The 24,621-nt window shown below is 36.1% G+C and overlaps 1 protein-coding gene across 3 annotated transcripts in view; it reads right to left on the bottom strand.

Annotated features, from left to right (window-relative positions):
• The window catches only part of CSMD3 (CUB and Sushi multiple domains 3), a 613,476-nt gene that overhangs the window by 289,155 nt on the left and 299,700 nt on the right, over positions 1 to 24,621 (bottom strand). For all 3 annotated transcript variants that reach the window (XM_069006042.1, XM_069006041.1, XM_069006040.1), the window contains one exon: positions 19,425 to 19,537. In XM_069006042.1, coding sequence (XP_068862143.1) covers positions 19,425 to 19,537 — 113 coding nt within the window. The remainder of the gene's footprint in view (positions 1 to 19,424; positions 19,538 to 24,621) is intronic.

A 24,621-nucleotide genomic window follows, 5' to 3' on the forward strand; every position in this document is an offset into this window, starting at 1 on the left:
AAAATTTTAAACTGAAAGCTCCTTTTAATTTTTTTCCTTCATTACTACTGCAATGTTACTCCAAAAAAGAACTTTACCTTTTTTATATAATTCACTATTTTTCAGATAGTCAAGCACAATATCTTTCCCCTTTTGAAACTCCTAGTTCTTAATGCAACCATTTCCTCTACGCACCTACATGTATTTACTGTAAATCTGGTCTACAAAACCAGCAATTTCTTTAATTATAGTGACCTCTACCACTTGTCTGGCTTTTCCCTTATCCCTAACTCATCATATGTAAGATTTTGATTACTTTTTTCATTCCCTCAGACTGAAGAAATAATGGATTTAACATCATTGTTCTCCACAGAACTAATTCAGACAACTATATATGTCACAGTTTTAAATATATAGCTATTATATATGGGAAAAAAAATTATATGTGATCTCTTTACTAGCATCACATAGGCAATAGCCTGGAGAGAACTCTGGATTCTGGAGGCCAAGTCTAGAAAGCAATTAAAGTTTCTTTTTAAGAAAGTTACATAGTGTGGTTCCTACCCCACTAAGTGGCCACAAGTGTTGCAATGACTTGTCATGGCAGGGTTCAGTGCTTGGCTGGGTTTGCCTTGGCCAGAGCTGCTTTTAACTGGTTTGAGCCAAAACAGCAGTTGTTTAGTAATGGTGTGACCTATTAGTTATCCTGTCTGAGCTTTTGTGCCAGTCACGTGCTGTGAAGCTCTGACTAATGGGGGTAGACACTGTATAATATTCAACAGCCTGTGGTGGTTGTGGAAATGAGGGTGCAAGGTGGGGGAATGTATTCTGCAAATTCAAAACAGTAAACGGGAATCATAAAAGAAAAATAAAACAAACAAAACAAAATAACACAAAAAACCCAACTACAAACAAGCTGGCTGTTTGAAGAAGTATGTAAGGATAACTACCTAAGGAGACACAAAGGAGAAGGGAATCCCACTAGGATCATCATACTCCTGCAAGCATTGAACTCAGGATGCTGATAAATTGTAGTACATTCCTCCCCACTGCCCTCTGCAAGTGGAAGGCAAACGTAAATGTTAGGACACAAGAAAACACTGGAAAGGCTTAACTTAAAGGAACTTAACTCCAGGGAAAAGGAGCAGATACTAGGAAGGTTATGTGCCATCTTATCTGTATTGTTAATAAGGTTCTTGTGTGTTAATTAGACAACCTGAATGATAGACTTAAAATGTGAATTAGACAAAGAAGAAATCCTTAGTTCTTTTTATGTTCCCTTTTGCTTATGCTTAGACTGAATTTATCACTCCACTGAAGTGTGAGTTGCTCTTCTATCCCTTCCTGTGCTATGTCTGGATGACACAGCTCTCATATCTTAGTTTCTTCAGATCACCTCTCTGAAATACCTCCTCAAAAAAGAAGAATTTCAAGCCCCACTTTTTGAATTTGAAGATGATTTTAGAGACAAGATGTTCACAATTTCACCAAGCAAAAATTTTTGAAGTTCCTTTTTAAAATTTGGAATAATATCAGTTTGTTTCCCTATTTCCAAGAGTTTAGTTGAGTTTTAAATAACATCATCAACAGATCCTGTAATTTCCAGTATTATTAAATGCCTACTAAAAATCACCTTATAAGGCTGACTTGTGAACTCATTTGTTTCATGTCATCTAATTAATTTCATCAGGTTAACTTCTGTATTTGTTCACTAATTTACATTAATACTCAGAGAAAGTTGTCATAATATCTCTTTAATTACCATTTAATTAAAATATTGGTCATGACACCTATTTAGTAAAGTTCATTTTCTTCTCAAACTGGTCTCTGTAACAATCCAAACAGTTCAAATGAAAAGTCTGAAGTGACTAACAAAAGCAATAATCAAGATTTGTTAGTTTAGAGGCACATGCTTGTATCTCTACATTTTTCCAAATAATTTAAAATGCAGATTTCATTGATCTTATACCCTGTGGTTTTATATGTTTTTCCATATTTGTTAATCATTCAAAAAGCCCAAACCCCTTACCATCTCCAAATACAGTTAAAAGGAAAAAAACCTATAATCTGCAGAAATGAAAACAAAGACCTTAAATGCCTTTCTGCATCGCTGAAGTTTCTTGAAACAATTTCAAATTTCCAAGACATGTTAATTTCAAGTGATTCTCTCCTAAGCCCCAGTTAAAAGTAGTTCAAAACAGTGTCCCAAGACTCAGTCTAGCTCAGTAGTCAGCTGTGGTCTTCTTTCATTAGCTGTCTCCATCACCTGTCAATCAGCATTAACAAAGTTCACCACACAATTAGAACTTCATTCAGTTTTACTTTCATGATGTAGCTGTACTTTCATGTAGGTCAAATAACTGAAATTGCACATACATTTAATTCTTCTAGATTATTCAAACATGTCTGTGTGGGCATTTTTTTTTTTTTTTTTACATTGAATAGTGCTCCCACTTGAGGGAGTCTAATTTTTTTTTCCATGATAAAGGAAAAATACAGAACTCGGGTTGTTACAGACCATAAAGGAACAGGTATTTTCCTGGTAGTTCTCAATGTAACAAAACTAAACCACAGAAAATGGTCTCCAAGGGATACTGGATTGATATAAAACATTTTTTTTGTCAGTATTATGGTGAGTAATTTAGAACAAGAAAAAAATTAATTTATAGATTAATGACATTAAAAAAGGTGCAAGTTTATATTTCAAAATCCATCATTTTTTCCTGCTTAAAAAAAGGAAAAAATATTTATTTCCCAGATTATTTCCAGAATTACATAGTATATAAATGTTGACAATTCTATCATAACTTGAGGTGTTTTGTGATACCTAAAGTTAAAAACAGAGTAATAGAAGGAAGTTATCATGGAGAGCATAGGGAAAAAGTTTTTTACCCTCTCATTACTTTTTTCCCCCACCTAATAAAGCAAGAAATATGTCTCTTGCATTTTATTTTATTTTTCATATCAGAATCATAGATTCTCAGAAATATTCAGGTTGGAGATTATTCTCCAGAACCTCTGGAGATTATCTATTCCAACCCACCTGCTCAACAAGGTCACTTAGAGTAGTTTGTACAGGACCACATCTAGTCAAGTTTTGAATGATCTCCAAGAATGGGCACTCTGCAACCTCTCTGGACAATCTGTCCCAGTTCTTAGCTTCACAGTAAAAGAGTGTTTTCTTACATCCAAACGGAATTTAGTATATTTTTATGTGTGTCAATTGCTTCTTCTGGGTACTGCTGAGAAGAGTCTGACTCCATCTTCTTCATTCATTCCTATCAGGTACTTATAGACATAAGATGTTCCTATGCATTCTGCTGTCTTGTCTGAATAGCTCCAGTGATCTCACTCCCTTCCCATATGAAAGCTGTTCCAGCACATTCCTCATCTTTATGACCCTGTGACTTGCTCCACTAAGTCAATACATTTCTTGTACTGGGTAGCTTAGAGCAAGTAACAGAAAGTTACAGAATTCCTTCCTATTGCAGATGTAAAAGTTCAAAAATGAGATAACATTAGGCAGGTTTTGGATGGCCAGAGAAGGATTCAACTGGTTTTGTATACACAAGTTAACAGAGATATATTATTCATATGGGTATATTTCATTAATTATTTTCATCAGAGGATGTGATATTATTATTAATATTATTTATAATTCACTCATTTGTTCTCTACTTCTCACAAATGGCCTGTCTATTTAAAGGATGTGTCATAATTAACATGAAAAAATACTTTTTAGAATTATTCTGGCTGGTAATATCAAATTCAGATGTTATCATAGTCTCAGTCTAGTAATGTCAGTTTTGGTATCTGTAAGTGCAGAAACTTTCACTTAAACTTAGAGATTCTAGAAAATAAAATTAATTCTGAATATTTACTGTATTTTTAGAGTTAATGGGACCAAATACTGCATCAGAAGCACTAAATTCCACAGCATGTTGTCCGGAAAACCGTTACATTTGCCTAGTCATATAATCTTCAAGCTTCCTAGGGTTACTTTTCCACCCACTTTCTCAGGTGTTCAATCAGAGTTCATGAATATTCCTGAAGCTACAAGGAATTTTAGATCAGCTACTCTCATCTTGTGTTACTTCAGCTTAGCAATTCACTTTTTACATGATTTGCAAGTGTATTAATATGCAAAATATTTCAGCCTAGAGGAAGGGGAGAGAAAAAAAAAGAAAAGAAAAGGAGAGGAGAATGAGATGGAAAGAGAGAGGGAAAAGGACTGGGAGAGAAGGGAGAATAAATGAGAGAAGAGAGTGGGCCTGGCCAACAGATCTTTTTGCATAAATGGAATTACTTTTCTACAGTATCTAGAGAATCCATTCATTGCAAATGAGAAAAGACATGACCAGACATTAAAACACAGAAATGTAATAACAATAATAATGATAACAACAACAAATGTATTTTAAGCTGTTGCTTAGAAAAAATAAAGACTCAGTGTTTAGACACCTTAGCACCACCTTGGAGCCCTGGCTAGTCAGTACAGTATTTTGTTTTCCAATAACATTGAATCTTTCAGCACTTTGCACACGCTGCTAGTGGTTAAATAAAAAACAATAAAAAGCTAAAGCTAAAGGCAAAGATAGATGCCACCCTCTTTTTTTTTTTTTTACAAAAAAAAAAAAAAATTAAAAAGCCTATATTTAGAATTCAAGGATAAAGGTGATTGTCTATTTTTTGATGTGAGAAGACAGAAACAAAAACATCCTCTTGAGATTAGAGATTGGATTTTTACCTTAGTTTTAAGGAATGAAAATTCACACTATACATCTCACATTAATAACAGATTTGCACCATGGGGATCAACAATGTGTTATTCTAGCATTTTTCATATGTCATTAAATACTTTATGCATATAAATACACCACACAGGACTGAAAGAAAGGGGATAGAAAAAAAAGCATGATTATGGATTTTTAATTGAAAAATGCAAAATTTATTTCTATTCCATTTCTTACTTTAAATACAATGATGAAACGGCACATTCAATAAATATTTCAGATAACCAACATGAATTATCAGCATAAATAAGCTTTTTTTTTAAAGCTAAAACTCTCTTTGTATAGTTTTTTGCATAATTTTCAATTTAAAAATATTAAAATTTAAAAAAACTATAAAAGCAAAAAAAAAGGCACATCAAGCAGAAATTCACATAATGTTCTCTGTGACAAAGAAACTAGCTTTTAGTAAACTGTTGCTTCAGCACCAGCAAAATATGATGATTATTCAATCGTACCAAAAGATTGGCAATTACAGTGAAAGTACAGGCTCATCAGGTCATAAAAATAATCAATGAATTTAATGCAAAGTAACTTAATGATTAGTGCATTATCTGCACACCATCTTTGGAAGTAAGCATCGTCATATAGTAAGGTGGAGTAACAGTTTTGCCTGGGGTAAGTGTTAGTTTCCATCACAGACTCTCATGGTTCTGTTTTGGATTTGCAATGAAAATAGCATTGATAAGATACTGATGTTTTACCTATTGCTGATCAGTGCTTGCAAATGCATTTTGATTGCACTTGCAAGTTTTACCTTGATTGCTGATTAAGGCCTTTGCTGTTCCTCACCACCCTATCAGTGAGGAGGCTGGGGTAGCACAAGCAGGAGAGGACACAGCCAGGACAGCTGATCCCAACTGACCCAAGGGATAGCCCATGCTGTTTGATGTATGCTCTGCAATAAGAGCTGGGAGAAGGAGGGAGACAGGGACTTCCAGACCTATCCAGACCTATAGAGTTGGCATTCCCAAGTAACCATTATGCATAATGTTGCCCTGCTTTTCTGGAAGTAGCTGAACATCTGCCTGACAATGAGAAATGGAAAATGAGTGCCTTGCTTTGTTTTGCTTCTATGTCCAGCTTTTGATTTACCTATTAAACTCTATCTCAGTCCATGAGTTATCTCACTTTTTCCCTTTTAATTCTCTCCCCCATCCTGCTGCAAGGGGTGTGAACACGGGGCCATGTGGGATTTAGCTGCCTGTTGGGGTTAACTGCAACAGTCAGGCAAATCTAAAGCATTATAGCTTATAGGCATTTTCTCTAGAAATATGTTACAGAAAATGCCAACCAACAACAAACTGAAATAATAAGCCAGCAATAAATGCAAGATACAGTCTGCTCTAATAGAATATAATTAACAGAAGTTTCTCAGAACATGAAAATACATGATGAAAAGGCCCACTGATGTGGGCCTATGTTCTAGCATAATAGCCCTCACAGAAATTAATTATTGACTTGGAGGAAAAAGAAGGGAAAAAAAGAATATTCTCAGGGCATATGCTTGGCAATATGGAAAACTCAGAAGTCTAAGTTAGAGAAGTGCAACATCTTAATTTATTATTCCTTTGAGTGTTTCATCTGGAAACATTTTTAAAAACCTCTATACATACACACTCTTTAAATTTAAGTTCTGACTGTATTTTAAATATAGTGTTGACCTGCTGAAAGCTACCCAACATACTGAAATATACAAAACAAAACAACTAGCGCCACTCTTCGTCCAACCAAGTAAGATACATTTTTAGCCCTCTGTTTCATGCAATGCCAACAGATGAAGAAATTAAGCAACCACTATGCCATGATGCTACTTCAGTAGACAAACAGATGGAAATCTTACTGCTGTCACCCTTTCACAGGCTGATGTAGCAGGAAATGAATCTTAGTGTTTTGAACGCAGACAGCTCCAGAGACTGCCACACACAGACCTTCACCACTGCAAGAAAATTGATGCAGTGCAGCCAGGAGGGGGCCTCCATCAAATCAAATTCAAGTGTAGTAAATGAGACTAATCAGGCATGGCAAATTCTCAGTGTTGTAAAATGTGTGGAGAAAAGAGACAGGTTTGAAGTCAGGAATCACAGCCAGTTGGTGGAGAACACAAAAATTATGTACTGTAAATAATGAGGTAGATTCACTCAGAGATAAGAAAGATATTAAGTATGGACACAGAACTCTATATTCCTGCCACTTTTTAGAGCTCTTCAGATCAAGATACCCTACCTGCTATTCTATCATGTTGGGCATTTAAATTCTACCCTTTTCCCAGGAGAATCTTCCAAAAGCATGAATCTCTTTATTATTTGTCTATATGTTTTTGCTTTCAGTTACAGAGATAAAGTTCAAAAATCCTTTTAAGAAAATTTTAACTTAAACAAGTTGTTTTGAGTATATTTTTTACCCTGAAATCAAAGATAAATAGCTAGTCTCTTGCAACATATATGCTTAATGCATAAGACAACAAAATCGATTGCATTAAATACACACTGAAGTACTGCAGAGGACAAATCAGAGTAACAGCCATTTAGCCCAGTGTCCTGGTTTAAGCCGTAGCTAATACTTAGGGACATAGCAAAAGATGACCTTTCCACATGTAATGTATTCATATTGCCCAGCAGACTAAGGTCAGAGCAGTGAAAATCCTTCTGCTTCTTTATGGATAACACTATCACAAAAGTTTGGATTGCTAAATGCTTTTAATTAAAGATTATAAAGTGGAAAGAATGACCTACAATTTTATTGAACAAAATTAAAATGTCGTAGGAGTCACCTTCGAATAAAAACTTGTCTGACCAGTTCTCCACTGACAAGAGGGGTGTTGAAGAAAAGGATCATAAGTCATATGCCACCTTCCTTTTAACCAAACAAAACAGTTGAGTTATGAATACTAAATTGACTTGTTGAAGACAAATAACCTCATTTTTAAATCAACTTGGAGAATATAATATTAAAGAGCACTAACATGTGGAGAATCAGAATAGTTAGGGTAGGAAGAGACCTCTGACAATGGCCTAGTCCAACCTGAGATCATCTAGTCCAATAGTCAAATCAGATTCAAAACTTAATATTCAAAAAGAAGCAATGAGTAAATAAATATTTTGGGAAATAGATAGGCGAAAAGGAGAAGAAGCATACAATTTCATTTTCTAAGAACTTGGTTTTAGACTGAAGACCTATTTTCACCAATTTGGGAAAATTAACAGAAAAGTGGAAGTTTCTCAATAGCAAAAATATACACCTTTCAGAAATTATTTTAAAAGACATCCAAAAAACCACACACTCAAATACATTCTGATGCAACTGCTTTTAGAGACACAGTTTATTATTAGTTTTAAATTACCTGAGACCAATATATTTGCTCTGAAAAATTAAAGTTACAAGAAATACTGATAAAAATTTATTGAAAAGCTAAATTCCAACGGCTGCACACAATGTTATAATTTTTTAACTCTCTACTACATGAAATTTTTAAGACCTTCTTTATAATGTAACCTGCATAGCCTTTTAAGTACTCAGAAATACCATGTAAGGTGTTATGAAAGATCAAATCTGATGCAACACTGATTTCTATTTGTCCCTATAAATTTTATGAATTAAGTGTATAATTTTGAATATTTAAAAATTACAAATTGCATATTAACATTTGACTATTTGTTAGATTAAAAGTATATTTGTGTGTGTTTAAATACACATGTACACAAAAAATTGCGCACAGTCTCTTGACTAAGGGTAGAAAACAGCTAGTGTAGCAGCAGTAGTCTTTTTGTTCAAATCCAAATGCAAACCTTATATCCTGATAAAGATAGGAAATTCCTTGTTTCAGCAGTACAACTAACATGAACTTCTCTAATAATGAAGATAAACTATTGAAGATTGAAGTGTTAAAAAAAACTAGCTGGAAGAAATTAGTAATTTAAAGGTAGTATCCCAACAACAACAACAAAACAAACAAGCAAAAAAGAACAGCAGCAACAACAACAAAACCAACCAACCAAACAGAAAACCTCTTCTGATGTTATGGATCAAAGTTTTGGATGAACTTGGTTTCCAGGAACAACACATGATCATTTGTAAACAGCCCCCTCATAACCCCCCAAAACTACCAACAACTAATAATCAAAAAACATAGGTACTCCATCAGAAAGAAGAACAAAAATTTCCAATATGCCTAGCTGTAAATTTTTCTGTACCCATGATTCTATGAAAAGAACTTGGGTTGTGACCCAAAGTGCAGGTCAAAAGGTTTAAGAAATGTCCAATTTCTTAAGGTGATTTTAGTACTGTAGGACAGAGATGAAAATACAATTTCTATTTTCAGAAAGCGTTCCAAAGGACATCTGAAAAGTACAGAGATGTAAACCTGAGATGTAACAAGACTGTAGAAATTATAATTAAGCTTAAATTCATCTGTCACGTGGATAAAAATGACATCCACAAAGCAGCATGGCTTTTTTAAAGCAAAGTCCTGCATCATAAGTTTACCAATGCTTTCCAGCAAGATTAGATGGCATCTAGATGAGAGAAATCCAGTTTAGATATACTATTTGCAGTTCTAAAAGTGCATTAGAGGAAAAGCAAATGGAAGGTTCTTACAGAGATTAGGAACTCTTTCATAAAATGACAGGCTTTTTCTGCATGTTTGCTTAAAATATAGTTAGTTGATGGTAAAAGTAATTGGTCAGTTCTGCCAGAGGAGAGAAGTCACTAATGGACTTCTTCAGTACCTAATCTGTTTCACAGAATCACAGAATGGGTATGGTTGGAAGGGAGCACAGTGAGTCATCTGGTCCAACCTCCCTGCTCAAGCATGGTCATCCCAGAGCACATTGCCCAGGATTGTGTCCAGATGGCTCTTGAATATCTCCAGTGAAGAAGTCTCCACAAGCTCTCTGGGCAATCTGTTCCAGTGCACAGTCACTGCACAGTAAGAAGTTCTTCCTCATGTTCAGGTGGAACTTCCTGTGCATTAGTTCCTGCCCATTGCCTCTTGTCCTATTGAGTGGCACCACCAAGAGCCTGGCTTCATCTTGTGACACCCTCCCTTCAGGTACTGATAGAAATTGATGAGATCCCCCCTCCAACATCTCTTCTCAAGATTGAACAGGCTCTGTTCCCTCAGCCTGTCCTCTAAGGAAAATGCTCCAGTCCCTTAATCATCTTTTTTGCCCTTCGCTGGACCAGCTCCAAGAGTTCCATGTCTCTTTTTCACTGAAGACCCCCAAACTGGACACAGAACTCCAGATGTGCCTCACTAGGGCTGAGTAGAGGGGCAGGATCACCTCTGCTGACCTAGTGGCAGTACTCTTCCTAATGCAGCCCAGGATTCCTTCTTGGCCACATGGGCACACTGCTGGGCTCGCGGGCAGTTTTTTTCCACCAGGACCCCCAGGTCCTTCTCTGCAGAGCTGCTTCCCAGCATGTCAGCCCCTAGCCTGTGCTGGTCCATGGGGTTATTCTTCCCCAGGTGCAGGAGCCTGCACTTGCCTTTGTTGAATTTCAAACAGTTCTTTGCCCATCTCTCCAACCTCTCAAGGTCCTTCTGAAGGGCTCACAGCCCTCTGGGGAGTTGGCCACTCCTCCAAGCTTTGTGTCATCAGTTAACTTGCCAAGGAGGCATCTGCCCCTTCATCCAAGTCACTGATGAATAAGTTAAATAATACTGGGCCCAGTATGGAACTTTGGAGGACACCATTAATGAAAAACCTTCAAGTAGACCCAGTGTCACTGATTATGACCCTCTGGGATCCACCTCATTGCCCATTCATCCAGTCAACACTTCCTGATTTTGTCTATCAGGATTTTGTGAGAGACAGTGTCAAAAGCCTTGCGGAAGTCAAGGTAGACAGTATCCATTGCCCTCCCCTCATTGATCCAGGTAGTTTTTTCAGAAGGCAATCTGCTTGGTCAAGCCTTTAGTGAATCCACACTGAATACTTCTGATCTAACACTTCTTGTCATCTATATGAATAGAGATGGCCTCCAGAATGAGGTGCTCCATCACGTTTCTAGGGATTGAAGTGAGGCTGACTGGCCAATAGTTCCCTGTGTCCTCCTTCTTGCCTTTTTTGAAGACCAGGGTGAAATTTGCTTTTTTCTAGTCCCCAGACACCTCTCCTCATCACCATGACCTTGCAAAGATGACTGTGAGTGACCTTACTATGGTGTCGAGAAGCTCTCTCAGCACTCGTGGACACATCCTGTCAAGTTTGCTAAGCTGTTGTCTAACCCAACCTTCCTTCACCAAGAAAAAGTTTTCCTTCCAAGAATCCTTTACCCTGGTCTGTGTCAGAGAACCAGAGAACCCTGAGGGCTCATCATGTCAGTGAAGATTTATTCAAAGAAGGTATTTCATAACTCTGCTTTCTCTGTGCCCTCTGTTACTAGGGTCGCCCCTCCATTTACTAATGGGCCCACATTATCCTTTTGTTTTTCTTCTGTTATTGATGTATTTTAAGAAGCCCTTCTTGTTGTTCTGGGAATCCTTGGTCATATTTCCTTCCAGATGGGCCTTTGCCTTCCTGGTCTCATTTCTACTTATACTCACAATGCCTCTATATTCATTCCAAGTGGCTTCTTCCATCCCTGCTTTTGTCTCCTGTGTACTTCCTGCTTATGCATGAGTAATGACAGGAGTTCCTTATTTATCCACATACATCTCTTGTCCCCTCTGTCCATTTCTTACTGGTTAGGAGGCCTCATTCTTGTGCAGGGCTGGAAGTGATCCTTGGATATCAACCAACTCTCTTGGACCCCATTTCCCTCTGGGGTGTTTTTCCATACGATTCTTCCAAAAACATCCCCAAAAAGACTGAAGTCAGCTCTTCTGAAGCTCTTCAATGGCTGTAATTTTACTTGCTGCCCTGCCTCCTCCTCATCCAATATTAAACTTCACAATCTCATGGTCACTACAGCAAGGCTGCCCCCAACCTTCCTATCTCCAAAAAGGCCTTCCCAGTTCATTTGTATGAGGTCGAGCAGTACACCATTCCTTGTGGGGTCCTGCAGTACCCGTGTCAGAAAGCTTCCATCAGTGCTTTCCAGGATTCTCCTGGACTGTTTGTGCTTTGCCATGCCACTTGTCCAGCAGATGTCAGGGTAGTTAAAGTTATTGTTTGATAATATATTAGTAGATGGAAAACAAAGCAAGCAGTGAAATGACAAAGCTTGCTGATGATAGCTTACACAAAACAGTAATGAGGACAATTAGCTGTGAAGAAATAAAGGAAGGTCCTGAAAAGCCAAGTAAGCAGTAAAATGGAAGATTAAATACATTGTATTTTCTAGGAAAAAAAATGAAAAGGCATTCAATGAAGCTAGTAGAACTGCAAAAGGAAATACTTCACTGTAATATCCTTGCCATAAAATATTTAGAACACTGAAAGTGTATGTGGGCATGAGAGGAAAAACAGACGAAATCAAGGATGAAAAAATCTCTCAAGTTTTATCTACTCTAAATACAGTGGATTTAGGAAGTCTCTATGCCACAAACTGTTAGGAAGTAAGAAAACATTTTGTAGAAGTGTCACTATATAATTGCTTGCTCTCTTTTCCTTATGTTTGCACCCAGTTAAATGAATGTTTATTATGCTCTGTATAACTGTCCTCATATTCTTATAATCTAGGGATTACGAACAGGAAATTTTATGTTGAATGCATTATTTGAAAATTAGATTAAAATATTATTAACATATTTGGATAATGCTGACTGAGTAGGGTCAGAAAAACTCAGTAGTGAGTTGTGGCCAACAAAGGAGAAAGAACACAAGAGTAAAATACAAAACCAATTGCCATCTCGGCATTAAGTCAACAAGGGAAAGTGCCCCAAGTTTCTGAAATGGATGCACTTTTGCTCAGTATGTTCAAGAGATATCTGAAATAGAAAAGATCTTGAATAATAAAACTTTGAATAATTTTCAGCAGACATGGAATCAGTATAGAGAAATTTGTCCTGTATTAGTAAACTGTTGGTTAGCAGTGTTGCACAAAAAGAAGTCTTTAATTTCTTTAAAATACAAAGCAGTATTTGCATGAAAGCATTTGAACTAATCATGAAACTTACATGGATTAAAATAATTTGCACAGATTTACACCATTAGTGTGAATCTCTGCATGTCATTCTTTCTGCAAAATGAAGTTAGGATACACAAGGAATAGAATTGGGGGTAGAATCCAATTAAATAAGTAATTTATATGATCCTGTCTAGTTAATCCACTACAAAACACACGAAGAGAACAAGAACATGATGAGAAACATAGAGAAGAGAGGATAGAAAGACAACAGAAATCATTAGAACAGTGAAAATACCACAAGAGAATATATACTGAAATTCATAAAATTGAACAGTTCAGAAAGGAGAAATGTGTAATAGATTTAATTCCTGATTTTGATGTGCAGAAAGCAGAAAAGCTTCACTTCCCCCAGTCTCACAAAAGGGGGATTACATAGTATTTAACTAAAGAAACACGTCAACTGTCTTGTGAAATCTGAAACTACACAATGAAACTGTTTACAATTTCACTGAAGTTTTGTTGGGTTTTTTAAATTAGTCAATAATAAGAACAGCAAGAATTAAAGCTGTATTTTTCTTGGTAGAATGAACATGAAGGCATATATTTCATATATAAGCTACCTTCACAATTTGTCAAAATGAGACCTTCCTGAAGTCTGTGTTATGGTCAACCTATCTTATTTCACACATTTGAAATTCATGTTTCTAGACATAGTTAGGGGACTAAAAATGGATTAAACTATCTGCCTAATTCAGATAATTCAGTATTATGTCCAATAGAAAAGCAATGGCTGTTGGGCAGTTAGTCATAGAAAAAATATCTCTGCACCATCTGCACAAAAAAACCTCAGATGTGTCTGAAACTCAGTGCTTACTGCTAGGAAAATAGAATGAAATGTGGATCATGAACTCCAGAACACTACCCCAGGCTGCACTAGTATCCCAAGCACTCAGGAACACAAGCCATAGTGCTTGAAGCAAGATGAATGTTATGCTTTAAGCAAAAAGAAATCTTCTGAAATACTGGGTGTCAGAGTGTAAATCCCATATCCTAAAATTAGATCATCAATGTGGAAAATTGAATAAGCAAGTCTACTTTTCTTCAAATTCACTTTTTACCTACACTGCTATCTATCTTGGCATCTTAAATAATCCTCTTCTACAACCTATCATTGCACTTCAGTCAATGTAACCTTCAACTTTATTTTCGTTTGCAATTAGATTGGAGTATATCTGATGTATTAATAAACAGATTTTGTCCTAATAGGAGGCAGGAATATTAGGAAAACCTACTGATTTAAGAGGTTTCAAAGAATAGAGAAAAATAAAACAGCTACACCAAAAGAGAACAATATCTCTCAGATTTGGCGAGAGCACAGAAACTGAGGGTGAGATATCAGGACCTAGCAGAACTAGACTGCCCTGAGGTTAGTGTTCTCTGTTCCAGAAGACTCAAATCTGACCTAAACACAAGTTCAGCTTTCCCACATGATGCTGATAGAGGATTGTTTTGTACTATGTTTACATTACTGATTTCATTCCCTACAGCAATTTTTCCTATTAATCTACACCATGACTATTTACATTATTTGTTAATCCCAGAAATTTTGTCATACAGTTTATGGTGAAAAAGTGTATAAGGAATATCTTGGACTTAATTTTTCATACATGTCCAAAGTTACAAAAGGAGATGTGTATATGAAAGCTATTGCACTTAAAATTCTCACATATAATTTTCCAAAAACTATCATATTCCATCACTAGATTATAATCTTTTTGTGAATCAAAATAAATCCACAATTCTGCAAAATCTTATCTCAGAGAAGAAGGCTCTCCCATGATTTTTTTTTGAAGGCTCTGCCATGATTTTGTTTGTCTCATATTTTGTGGAGCTGTTTTTTACTCAAATATAGATGAAGACCATTCAGTTCCAGTGTTTGAATATGTCAGAGATTGTTTCTCTACTACTGTATAGCTAGATACTTCTTTGCTCTTCACCATGGCTTTGAGAATAGAAGTGATACTGTGACAATATGGCACCATTTCCTGAAATATTGAATGATCCTAAGTATTCATGCAACATGTCAACAGTTAAAACTATTCATTTGTGGTTTCTTTTCATAGTACTGATATGGAAAGTCTGCAAATAACCCATTATTTATTTGTTTTACTTGGTATTTACACAAGCATCAAAGTCTAATTTCATATCTAAAGAAAAGATTACGGTTTTCAAATAATCCCTAAAATTATGATGTGAAAATAATTAACTTAAAATTTTAAGATTTCTAAATATACCATGTTTTTACTTAATAATGCTACACATACATTTGAAGCATGAAAAAAACCCAAAACAGTTTATCCACTACAGTGGATAACAAATAAAATATTATCTCTAGTGAGGCAGTGCTTTTATTTCTGTCCTGCCTAATCCTGATACTCATTATTCTACCTTTTTAAGTAGTTTTATTTTATGGGATACTGGAAAAGTGATTTCAAAACAACAATGAAAATTTATTTACTTTAAAATAGTTTCACAAATATTTAAATATATTTTTAATATTTAAATATTTATAATGTTATCTAGCTATTAAAACCCTAAAATAACTCCATACGCAACATCTTAATGTAGAAGTAGACAAACATTTTTATTATTTCACAAAAAATTCCTAGATTCTCTCAAACAGTAGTTACATAAAAGAGGATCAACTGTTAGTTCCTGTAATAACATAAATTTTAAAGCATTACTCAGCTAAACCCTGATAAATACAGACGTATTTAATATAATTTGTCTATTTCTATCACTAAAAATGATGTGGCATATTCAGTTTTGTTCCAGTCAAAAAGGAGGTGACCTTCTATCTTGCACTGTAAGCACGTACACCATTTTGGGGGACAATGAGTAAAAGGCACTGGGTGATGACATCCCATAATCTTTTGTTCCTCCTGTCATATTCCATGTAGGACTTGGAACAATCTTAAAAATGCCTGCCAGAATCAGACCCAAATGTCACTTAGATTGAAGAACGTCTTTATGAATTTTGATGGGATGAGGCATATATCTCCACTACCTCTAGTAAGTTGAGTCTGAGAAGCACAGAAACAGATATTTAGGCATCAAAGCCTTTTAGTAGTATTTTAGCTCTAAGTACTGTTTATCAAGTACAATATCAAGTAATTAACTCCAACATAAGCAGATCTGTAAAGGGAAACAATAAAAGATACAGTACCCATACTATCTGTTGGGGTCCCTCCCTCCCGCCATGTAGTCCTGGGAGAGCGGCCCTGGGGCACCAACACGGGGTTTCCCTGCCCCTGGTCAGCCTCGTTCCCCATTGGTTGTTTTGTGTTCCCCTGCGCGGGGAAGGACCCTCGGGTCCTGTGACTGAGCAGTTCCTCGGCAGAGCTCCGGCCATGCGGCTGGAGATATAAACATCTCTGAAACATCAAGAATCGGTCCCTATATGTTTCTTTCCCACAGGCCTCCTTGTTTGATACATTGTGTTACAGTTGTTACTGTAACAACTATCTGTATACATTTCACTGTGTTTTCGTGGTTTTACTTTGGAAAAGCTTTACAAGTTCCGGAGAAATTCCCAATAGCAGCAGGAGCACAGAAGGAATGCTATTCCTGATGCTATTCAATTGCATCTTATGAGTTACCTCAAAAGAGTGTAATTTGTGCCTTTCAAGATCGCTCCATGATGAAAACTAAAACAAGGGCAGCAGGAATGATCAGAAGAAGATTCAAAAATCAAATTGCTAGATCTAATTTAAAATGCTAATGTAATTGTACCTTTTATGTAAGCAGAAACTTAAAAGACCTAAACATATAATAAATATATGTATAAATAGAGTATCAGCCTTAGCTAGGTGTCTAAGTGCATAGTGGAACTTGTGAGGTGGAAGGGGTCAAGGTAAAGGAATACATTTGGTCTAGTCAAGAGATGAACAAGAAAGTTAGGCATACATTCTAAAGAATTCATGAAATAGCTTAAACTGAAATGTCCTTTGACCCTGATTTCTAGAAATCATCCTTCTCTTAAGTATTTCCAAATATTCTCTGAAAAGGGAAAATTCTTTGCAATGTTTTGATTCTAGTAAATAATTCAGTGTTATGTCATAGCCCTAACTGCATTGTTCTAGTGCAAATACTCAAGTGTACCTCATTGGACTTTCTCTCAACTTCCAGTTCATAAATTCTAAAACTTAAATTGCAGAACAGCTGCTAATCCAAAATACTACCCATTTACACATTTGCACATTTGTTTTCAGTGCCTACCATCATTACTAGAAAGGACTTGAATACAAAGTTTTAAAAACAACAACAGAAATAGCAACCCCTTCAAACCTGACTTGTCCTTGCTACCCTTTCCATTTTATTTTATGAGCATTGCCCAATTTCTGATAAGCCTAATGAACACATCCTCTCAAGGATCAAAGTGAAGGCAACTTAGATAAAAAAATAATCCCGTACTCTGGATTGGAGGTGAGATGGTGGGGGGTGGGGGGGGGGAACCCACAAAATAAACTCAAACCAAAACAAAAAGGAAAAAGAAAAAAGGCAATCCCCTCCTATGACAGCTGGTGAGGGGTCAGTAGCTCTGACCGAGGAAGCTGTGACCGGTCCAGAGAAATGGTCCCAAAAGAGATTGTCTTCCCAAAGCCCGGTGTCTTCCCTCAGCTGCTGGCTGGAGGGCCGGTGCAGAAGCTGTCAGCTCTTTAGTGATTGTCAGCTCGTGATTCCAGCTCAGCTCTGCAGGGCAGCCTCCAGGCCAGACCAGGGAGAGACGAGAGGCCCGTGTAGCTGTTCTGCATGAAGGTAGCTTTAATAGTTCGTACTCCGCCAAAGGGAAGCCAGGGACGAGCATCTCTCTGCCCTCGCAGGGGCAGGGGCCTAGCTCTTATAGGGATACAGGGGGTGGGTGTCAGAGGGTAAAGGCCAGTGGGTTACAAAGGATCTGCATAGGGTCTCCCAGAGGATTCTGGGTTTGTCATCTTCTCGCCATAACTGAAAAGTGGTTGCCTTTCCAGGGGAGTTCTGCAGGGAGATTGAGCAATCTCCTTATCTCAGCAGACATCCCTCCAGGGCAGTGGCTGGGCATACCCTACACCCTCCCACCACCACCACCACCGAACACCTATCTGTTGAGTGCTTGCTGCATTCAAGTGCTATTTAGTGAACTAATGTAAAGTACCATTGTAGGGCAAGAGAGAAATAGATTCAATATCTAGGCATGCAATCACAAAGTTGATTATATGAAGATGCTGTTGTGAATGTTCACCCTTTCTGTACCCTTCTACCTATTCATATTCAGTTAATTTTATTCTTGCAGAATACAGCTTCTAAGAATAAATGTAACTCATGAATAAAAGAAGGCATACCATATAAGAATAGATAATAATCCTCTGCTTTCTGCAAACTAAAATTGTTGCAAGTAAAATTAATTTTATCAGGAGAGAATCGTGTAAATAAAAGAATCGACAACTTGAGCTCTGCAAATTAGAGTTCAGATCTAAAACTCATCCTTTTCCAGTCAAATATGGTTCTAATTTTGCCGTATTAGCAAATTCTTAAACTTGTTTTCACTAATCATTCTCTTGCCCCTTTCAACAGCCTGAATGTGGAAATCCTAGGTCTTAATGATTAGCATTCAACAAAGTACTAAGATCTTCCTATCTTAGTCCACTACATCTGAGTATCAAGAGTGCACAAGTGCACTCATACCTTACCACCATGGAGCTTTACTTTACACTACAGGAAAAAAAACCAACAAGTCACATTGTGCACGTTTATTCCTGGTATGCTTCTTCACTCCATCTGCTGATCCTCAGCAACATCAGCTCTGTTTCTAATACACACAGTCACTGGTATAACTTCTGTTTCTTCTCTCTCTCATTTTCTGATGAATAGTCATATTTCTATTATCTGCTTTTGGTGCTAGACAGAAACTATGCAATTAATAAAATTCTCATAAGAAAGACATGGCTCTATTGTAAATGTAATACAAAAAATAACAAATATGACTAATTCTGTAACAATATGAAATGCATATATATGTATATATATGCTGTACTTTAGCTTTGTTGATTTTGCTGTTTTTCATGGACTGTAAAAAACTGTATGTTCTTCCAGAAGTATCAAATAGCAACAGATGGTTTATATAGTGCATTATACACTTTAAAACCATAAAGAACAACATTATTAGGTTTTTCTTTGTCTAGGCTCAAAACTTAGCACTCATTCAAATTCTTCGCTTGCAGTGGGTTTTTTATGTTTTAATAGGCAATAATTTTCAAAAGAATGTAGGAAGTATTATTTTACTCATTTTTCTTTAAATAATCACAGAATTATTTCATTTTAATAGTTGTCAATACTAAATAACAGAAAATAAGAATAAAGTTATATGCCAAAACCCAGCCTCTGTAACAACACATCAAACAAAATGTGTGCAGTTTCACGTAACATAAGACCTTTAAGCGAACATTTTTTAATTTTTTTTTTTTTTCAATTCAGCTTACATTTTCCTCTTTTTAAAACTGTCAGGACTAGAAATGCATCCACTAATATGAAAGAAAAACATTTCATAATATTGGCCTAATTTTTGGTACACCATTACATTTGCTTCCAGTGATGTATCATTACCTTTGTAGTTAACCTTGAAACCAATTGAGCCCACACTTTCATCTGTTTGAAGGTGCAACCACATCTGATTGCTCATGCTCACAATTAAGTCTGGTACGAAGCTCCCGGTTAACCTATAGATAGAAAAAAATTCTGTAAGGCTATTAAGCATTAAGTAAGTAGATTTCTTTCTTCTTGTAAGAAATCTAAATAACTATTACGCATTTTTCTAATGTTTGCTTTTAAATTCATTGCATTCAGCTCACACTAAATTGGTTATTTACTGGCTGGCTAGCCAAGACAACTTTCATGTTTCATGACTGGAAATTTGATAGTAGTCTATAAACATATGCAACTGCTGCTTATGTTGTATTGAAATATTTCATCTCACTTTCAGTTGCTGCTCCAGAAAGACATGCAACCTCCCTAATCCTTAACCTTATCTGTCAATCCTGTCAATTACTCAGGTACATGAAGGCATATCAATGGCACTAGAAGACCATGTGAGGCATTACAGTGATTCTTTGATTTTTCTGGTATGCAACTACCCACTTTGGAATACATGCCTTGCATATATAAAAGAAAGCTGCTATTTTTAGGTAGCATTATTATGAAAGTCCATGTGTTCCCTGCACTCTCTCACTTCCCTTCATCACCTCTTTTATAACAAAGGACAAACAGCCTGACAAAACTCAGATGTTGCCTATTCCTTCATTAAGAAAACTTAAAAATGTCAAACTTTAAAGCCTTCAACCGTTACAGGATGCTGATTAACTAGAAAAAACTAAACGTGATTTTCCTTTTATTTTTTTTTTTTAATTTTAATATTGTTTGCAAAAATCTGTCAATCAGTGCAATCCTAAATGTTGACTGTATTTGCTGAATGAATAGTGTGATAGCAAAAAGGAAATGTTGTGAAAGCTGCAGTTTTATGTTATATTGCATTTTTTTCCCCAAATTTTGTCTCAAATTTGGTTATAGCTTATTACCTTAAACAAAATGCTGAAAAGTTTCCAGATATTTTTCACTCTTGTAAAGTGGATCACAAGCCCAATACTGTATAACAGTGAAAACTGTTCATTTTTTAAGTTCTAACCATTCTTTAAAGCTAGCTGAAACTTAAAATGGACTATTTAAAATGTATTTTACAGTTAATTTTAGTTCTTCCCTCTGGTCTTTTTTAGCTTCCTTCTGTATTAAATAGTCTGCTGTGGGAAAAATTCATGTCTGTTTCCCACATCTGTGTTCACAGATGGAGCTACTAGAAAGACTCTTGCCAGAACTGAACAAGTAAATGCCTGGCCAAAATAACAGATTAACTGCTCATTCCTGCACTAAGGGAAAGTGTCTTCAGTGAGTTCAGTCTTTGCCAAATTAGTAGATTAACAGGATGTTCCTGAGAAACAACACTGATGTAACGGCTAACAAAGTTTTGTAATTGTCACTGGTGACTGACAGTACGTATTTTGAATATTAAGAGAATTGAGAATATTAATATCTCTGTTGTGTCAGACAGAATAATTCCTACAATAAAAATCCATCAAAACATTCAGCATTTCCATTCTCTGAAATTAATTATAAATACATTTTTAAAATCCATCGTTTTAACAAGAAATGTTTTCCAATTAAATAGTACAGGAGGAAAAAAATACCATTTTAAAATACATTTAAAAAGAAAAATAGAAAGAATAAATCAACAGAACACAAAAATCACTTGTTACTCTATTTTTTAAGTCCTTAGGGATCCCTGTAAAACGTGTGGGAAGGGGCCACAGAGCAATATGATCCAGAAAAAACAGTATTATATGAAAGAATCTACTTAAGATAATAATGAAACTCTGCAGTTGAGAATTATTCTTTCTGTCCTTCTGGGGGTTTATGTGGCTTCCTCTACCCTGGACTCATTACCTAGATTCCTCTCCTGGAAATACACATTCCCTTTTAAGAACTGAATAGTGAACACTGACAGCAGTAGAAATGGAAATACGTGGTTATGATGTCTCCCTTTTTATTAAACAGCTTAACAGTTACAACACTCAGCAGGGTGTTTTCCACCTCTTTCTCTATGACTCCAGAACTACTCCTCCCACATGCTCATGACATATATTCTTCCCCTGAGAGAGTACTCTGAAGACTGGATTTGAGGATATTCAGAAGATTGTAACACTCTTCATTTGCTGAAGATGGACTGTAATATGAGATTGGACATATGCACAGCCAACACAGCAAGCATACTAAAAGATTAAGAATGAGTTTCATGTCTTGTACACTGGATTTTCCATGTTACAGGAACCAGTGTCTAGATGGATATTGTATTAAAAGTCACCTGCAGCAAATGTCAGACCAAACTGCTGAAACCAAACTTCCAAATATCCTGATAAAGTGCTGTGACTGATGCATGAAGGGAGAACTCACCATTTCTTCTCCTTCTTCCCCTCTATCCCTTGGCAATAAAACTTAATTCTGCTCCACCTTGAATCTTAGTTCCATAGGAAAGCACTAAGAATGCCTTAATATTAGTCATCTGGTCAAACAGACTAAAAAATATATAGCAATCAGGTTTAAATTCACTTGGGTGCCAGGCTCAGCAGGCTGGAGCAGACTGTCGCATTGCTGGGTGCATGGATATACAGGCTCAGAATTATAGGCACCCAGGGAAACTTAATGGCAAGTACTGAAAAGGCATTGGAGTTTAGCTACTTCTGTGATTAACATCAGCAGAATAGGAATAATCAGGACTGCAATTATCAATTTAGGAAGCATAATTCTATTGAAATGCCACTTCAGTTTTTGCTTCTGAACCTTCCTATCAAACAGTGCCCAGTAAAACCATCAGATTAAACACTTGGGTAGGTTTCCTGATTAACTCCGATAAATTGGAAGACAAATGTTTTCACATTATTAACATGTAAATCAGACATATTTAAACCAATGTTCTTCAGCAATTTTCTGGGGGAAAGATAATTATTTTAAAATCTAAAATCCAAAAATTAAGTTATACAACAGCTGATTTGTTTGCTATGCATCATATCTCAAAGTCAGCATGACTCACAGGAGAAAAGTTTTACATGGTTTTTACAGTACTCAATTATCTTCCATCTTCTATGTCATTTTTTATGCATTTTAATCCTAATAACTTCACCATTGATACTTCTGATCACAGAATAATCATTCTACCGGTAAAAAAACATAATATATTTGTGGCTTAGTTATATAATGTTACTTAATATTTAACCCCCATAACCTAATGGGGAATCTTTTTGCTTTTCCAGGATCTATCTTCATAGTAATAATTCTTTAAAATTAATTACCTGGTTGTTTACAGAACAGATTCTCTTATCGTATGTTAACACTTGACAATTCTAATTAACTTTCTTAATTAAAAAAAATTACTCAGGATTCTTTTATGTTTGTGACAATTTTAATAGGGTAATTACATAATTTCTCCCCAACCTAAGGTACATAATCAGAAATAATTTTATAAAATGCGAACATCTTCAATGAAATAAATCTGGACAGACTGTTCTACCACATGACTTAAAATTTAAAATATTATTGCACTTTGCCTTAATGTATTACTGTAATTCAGTAACAATACTTGAGTTAAACTTTAATAAGAACTTATGAATTGGCACTTAATAAAGTTTCTTTCCACATGAGAGAATATTCCACGTAGTTTAGGAATCTAAGAATAGCTGAAACTGAACTCCAGCATTATCAGCAATATTTTTTGAATGATTGGTACTGCTTAAAAAGTAGAATTTACAGTACTTCCACACTTCTCAAATTGATTAGTAGTAGCAATTAACTCATCTGCAATCCACTAAGAGACTGAATTGTCATGAAGCAATTGCACCAAAAATATCTGGCCAAATGGTGGTCTTTTCATTGATAATAATCCTAGAATCAGACATTTAGGTTGGAAAAGACCTTTAAGATCATCAAGTACAACAGTTAAACCAACACTTCTAAGTCCACCACTAAAGCATGTCCTTAAACACCACATCTACACATCTGCACACCTCCAGGGATGGTGACTCCAACACCACCCTGGGCAGCCTCTTCCAATGGTTGACACTGGAACAGTGTCCAGTCCTTCTGACACTGGTCAGAAAAAAAAGCCAGAGAGTGTTTGCCCCCTGATAAGCGAGAGGGGAGAGCTGGTGACAACAGCGATGGAGAAGGCTGAGGTACTTCAGCAAGTTCTTTGCCTCAGCCTTCACTGGCTGTCAGGCTTCCCATTTCTTTCAAGTCCTTGATCCTCTGCATGGGAGCTGGGGGAGAGAGGTCACTCGCACTGTAAGCAAAAAGCAGGTTCAAGACCACTTGATGAAACTGGAAAGTCACAAGTCTAAGGGGCCTGATGACATGCATCCCAGGATCATAAGGAACCTAGCTGATGTTGCCAGGCCACTCTCCATTATTCAAAAAGTCATGGCAGTCATGTGGTTACTGGAAGGAGGGAAACCACTCCTGAGAGAAAGGAAGATCCAGGGAACTACAGACCCGTGAGCTTCAGCTCTGTGTTTGCCCTCCAGCAGATCAACACTCCTGTCCAACTTGGTGTCATCTGCAAACTGACTGAGTGTGCACTCAAACCCCTTGTCCAGACCATTGATAAAGATATCAAACAAAATAGAATAAAACAGAAAGGATAGAATTATTACAAAAACAATTAAAAATAGAAGGTCAGATAATTTATCCTCCAGATGATAAATATAAAGGGCATTTCATTAGAAAAATCTGTAAATCTTAGAAAAAATGTATGTTCTGTTTGAAGTTTTGCAGTTACTAATTTTAATGAGGTGAAATTAGGACAGAAAAAGAGTCAGACCTTGGGTTTAGTGTACTCAAACTAATTCTTGATATCATTCTTATGGTGAATAATGGAAAACTGAAATATATAAAATTGGTTTAATAGATTTCCAAGAAATATACTGCAGGGAATATCATTCTAAGGAATCCTAATTTTGTTATTCTTTTGTTTTATTATGTAAATATATTTTGTACTAAACTTGTATCACATTCTTATCTGTGTTTCAATTACTAAATCATTTGAACTAATGATAACATCAGGTACTTGCAGAAAGGCTAGTTTATTTAAAATTAACAGCTAAATATTATTTGGCCTTTAAAAACATTTTCTAAATAGCAGACAATCCCTTACAGGCAAAGCATGGTTTTTAAGCATTAGATAACTTTTTTTTTTTTTTAAATA

This window comes from Aphelocoma coerulescens, chromosome 2, assembly GCF_041296385.1.
Source record: "Aphelocoma coerulescens isolate FSJ_1873_10779 chromosome 2, UR_Acoe_1.0, whole genome shotgun sequence".
Taxonomy (NCBI): Eukaryota; Metazoa; Chordata; class Aves; order Passeriformes; family Corvidae; genus Aphelocoma; species Aphelocoma coerulescens.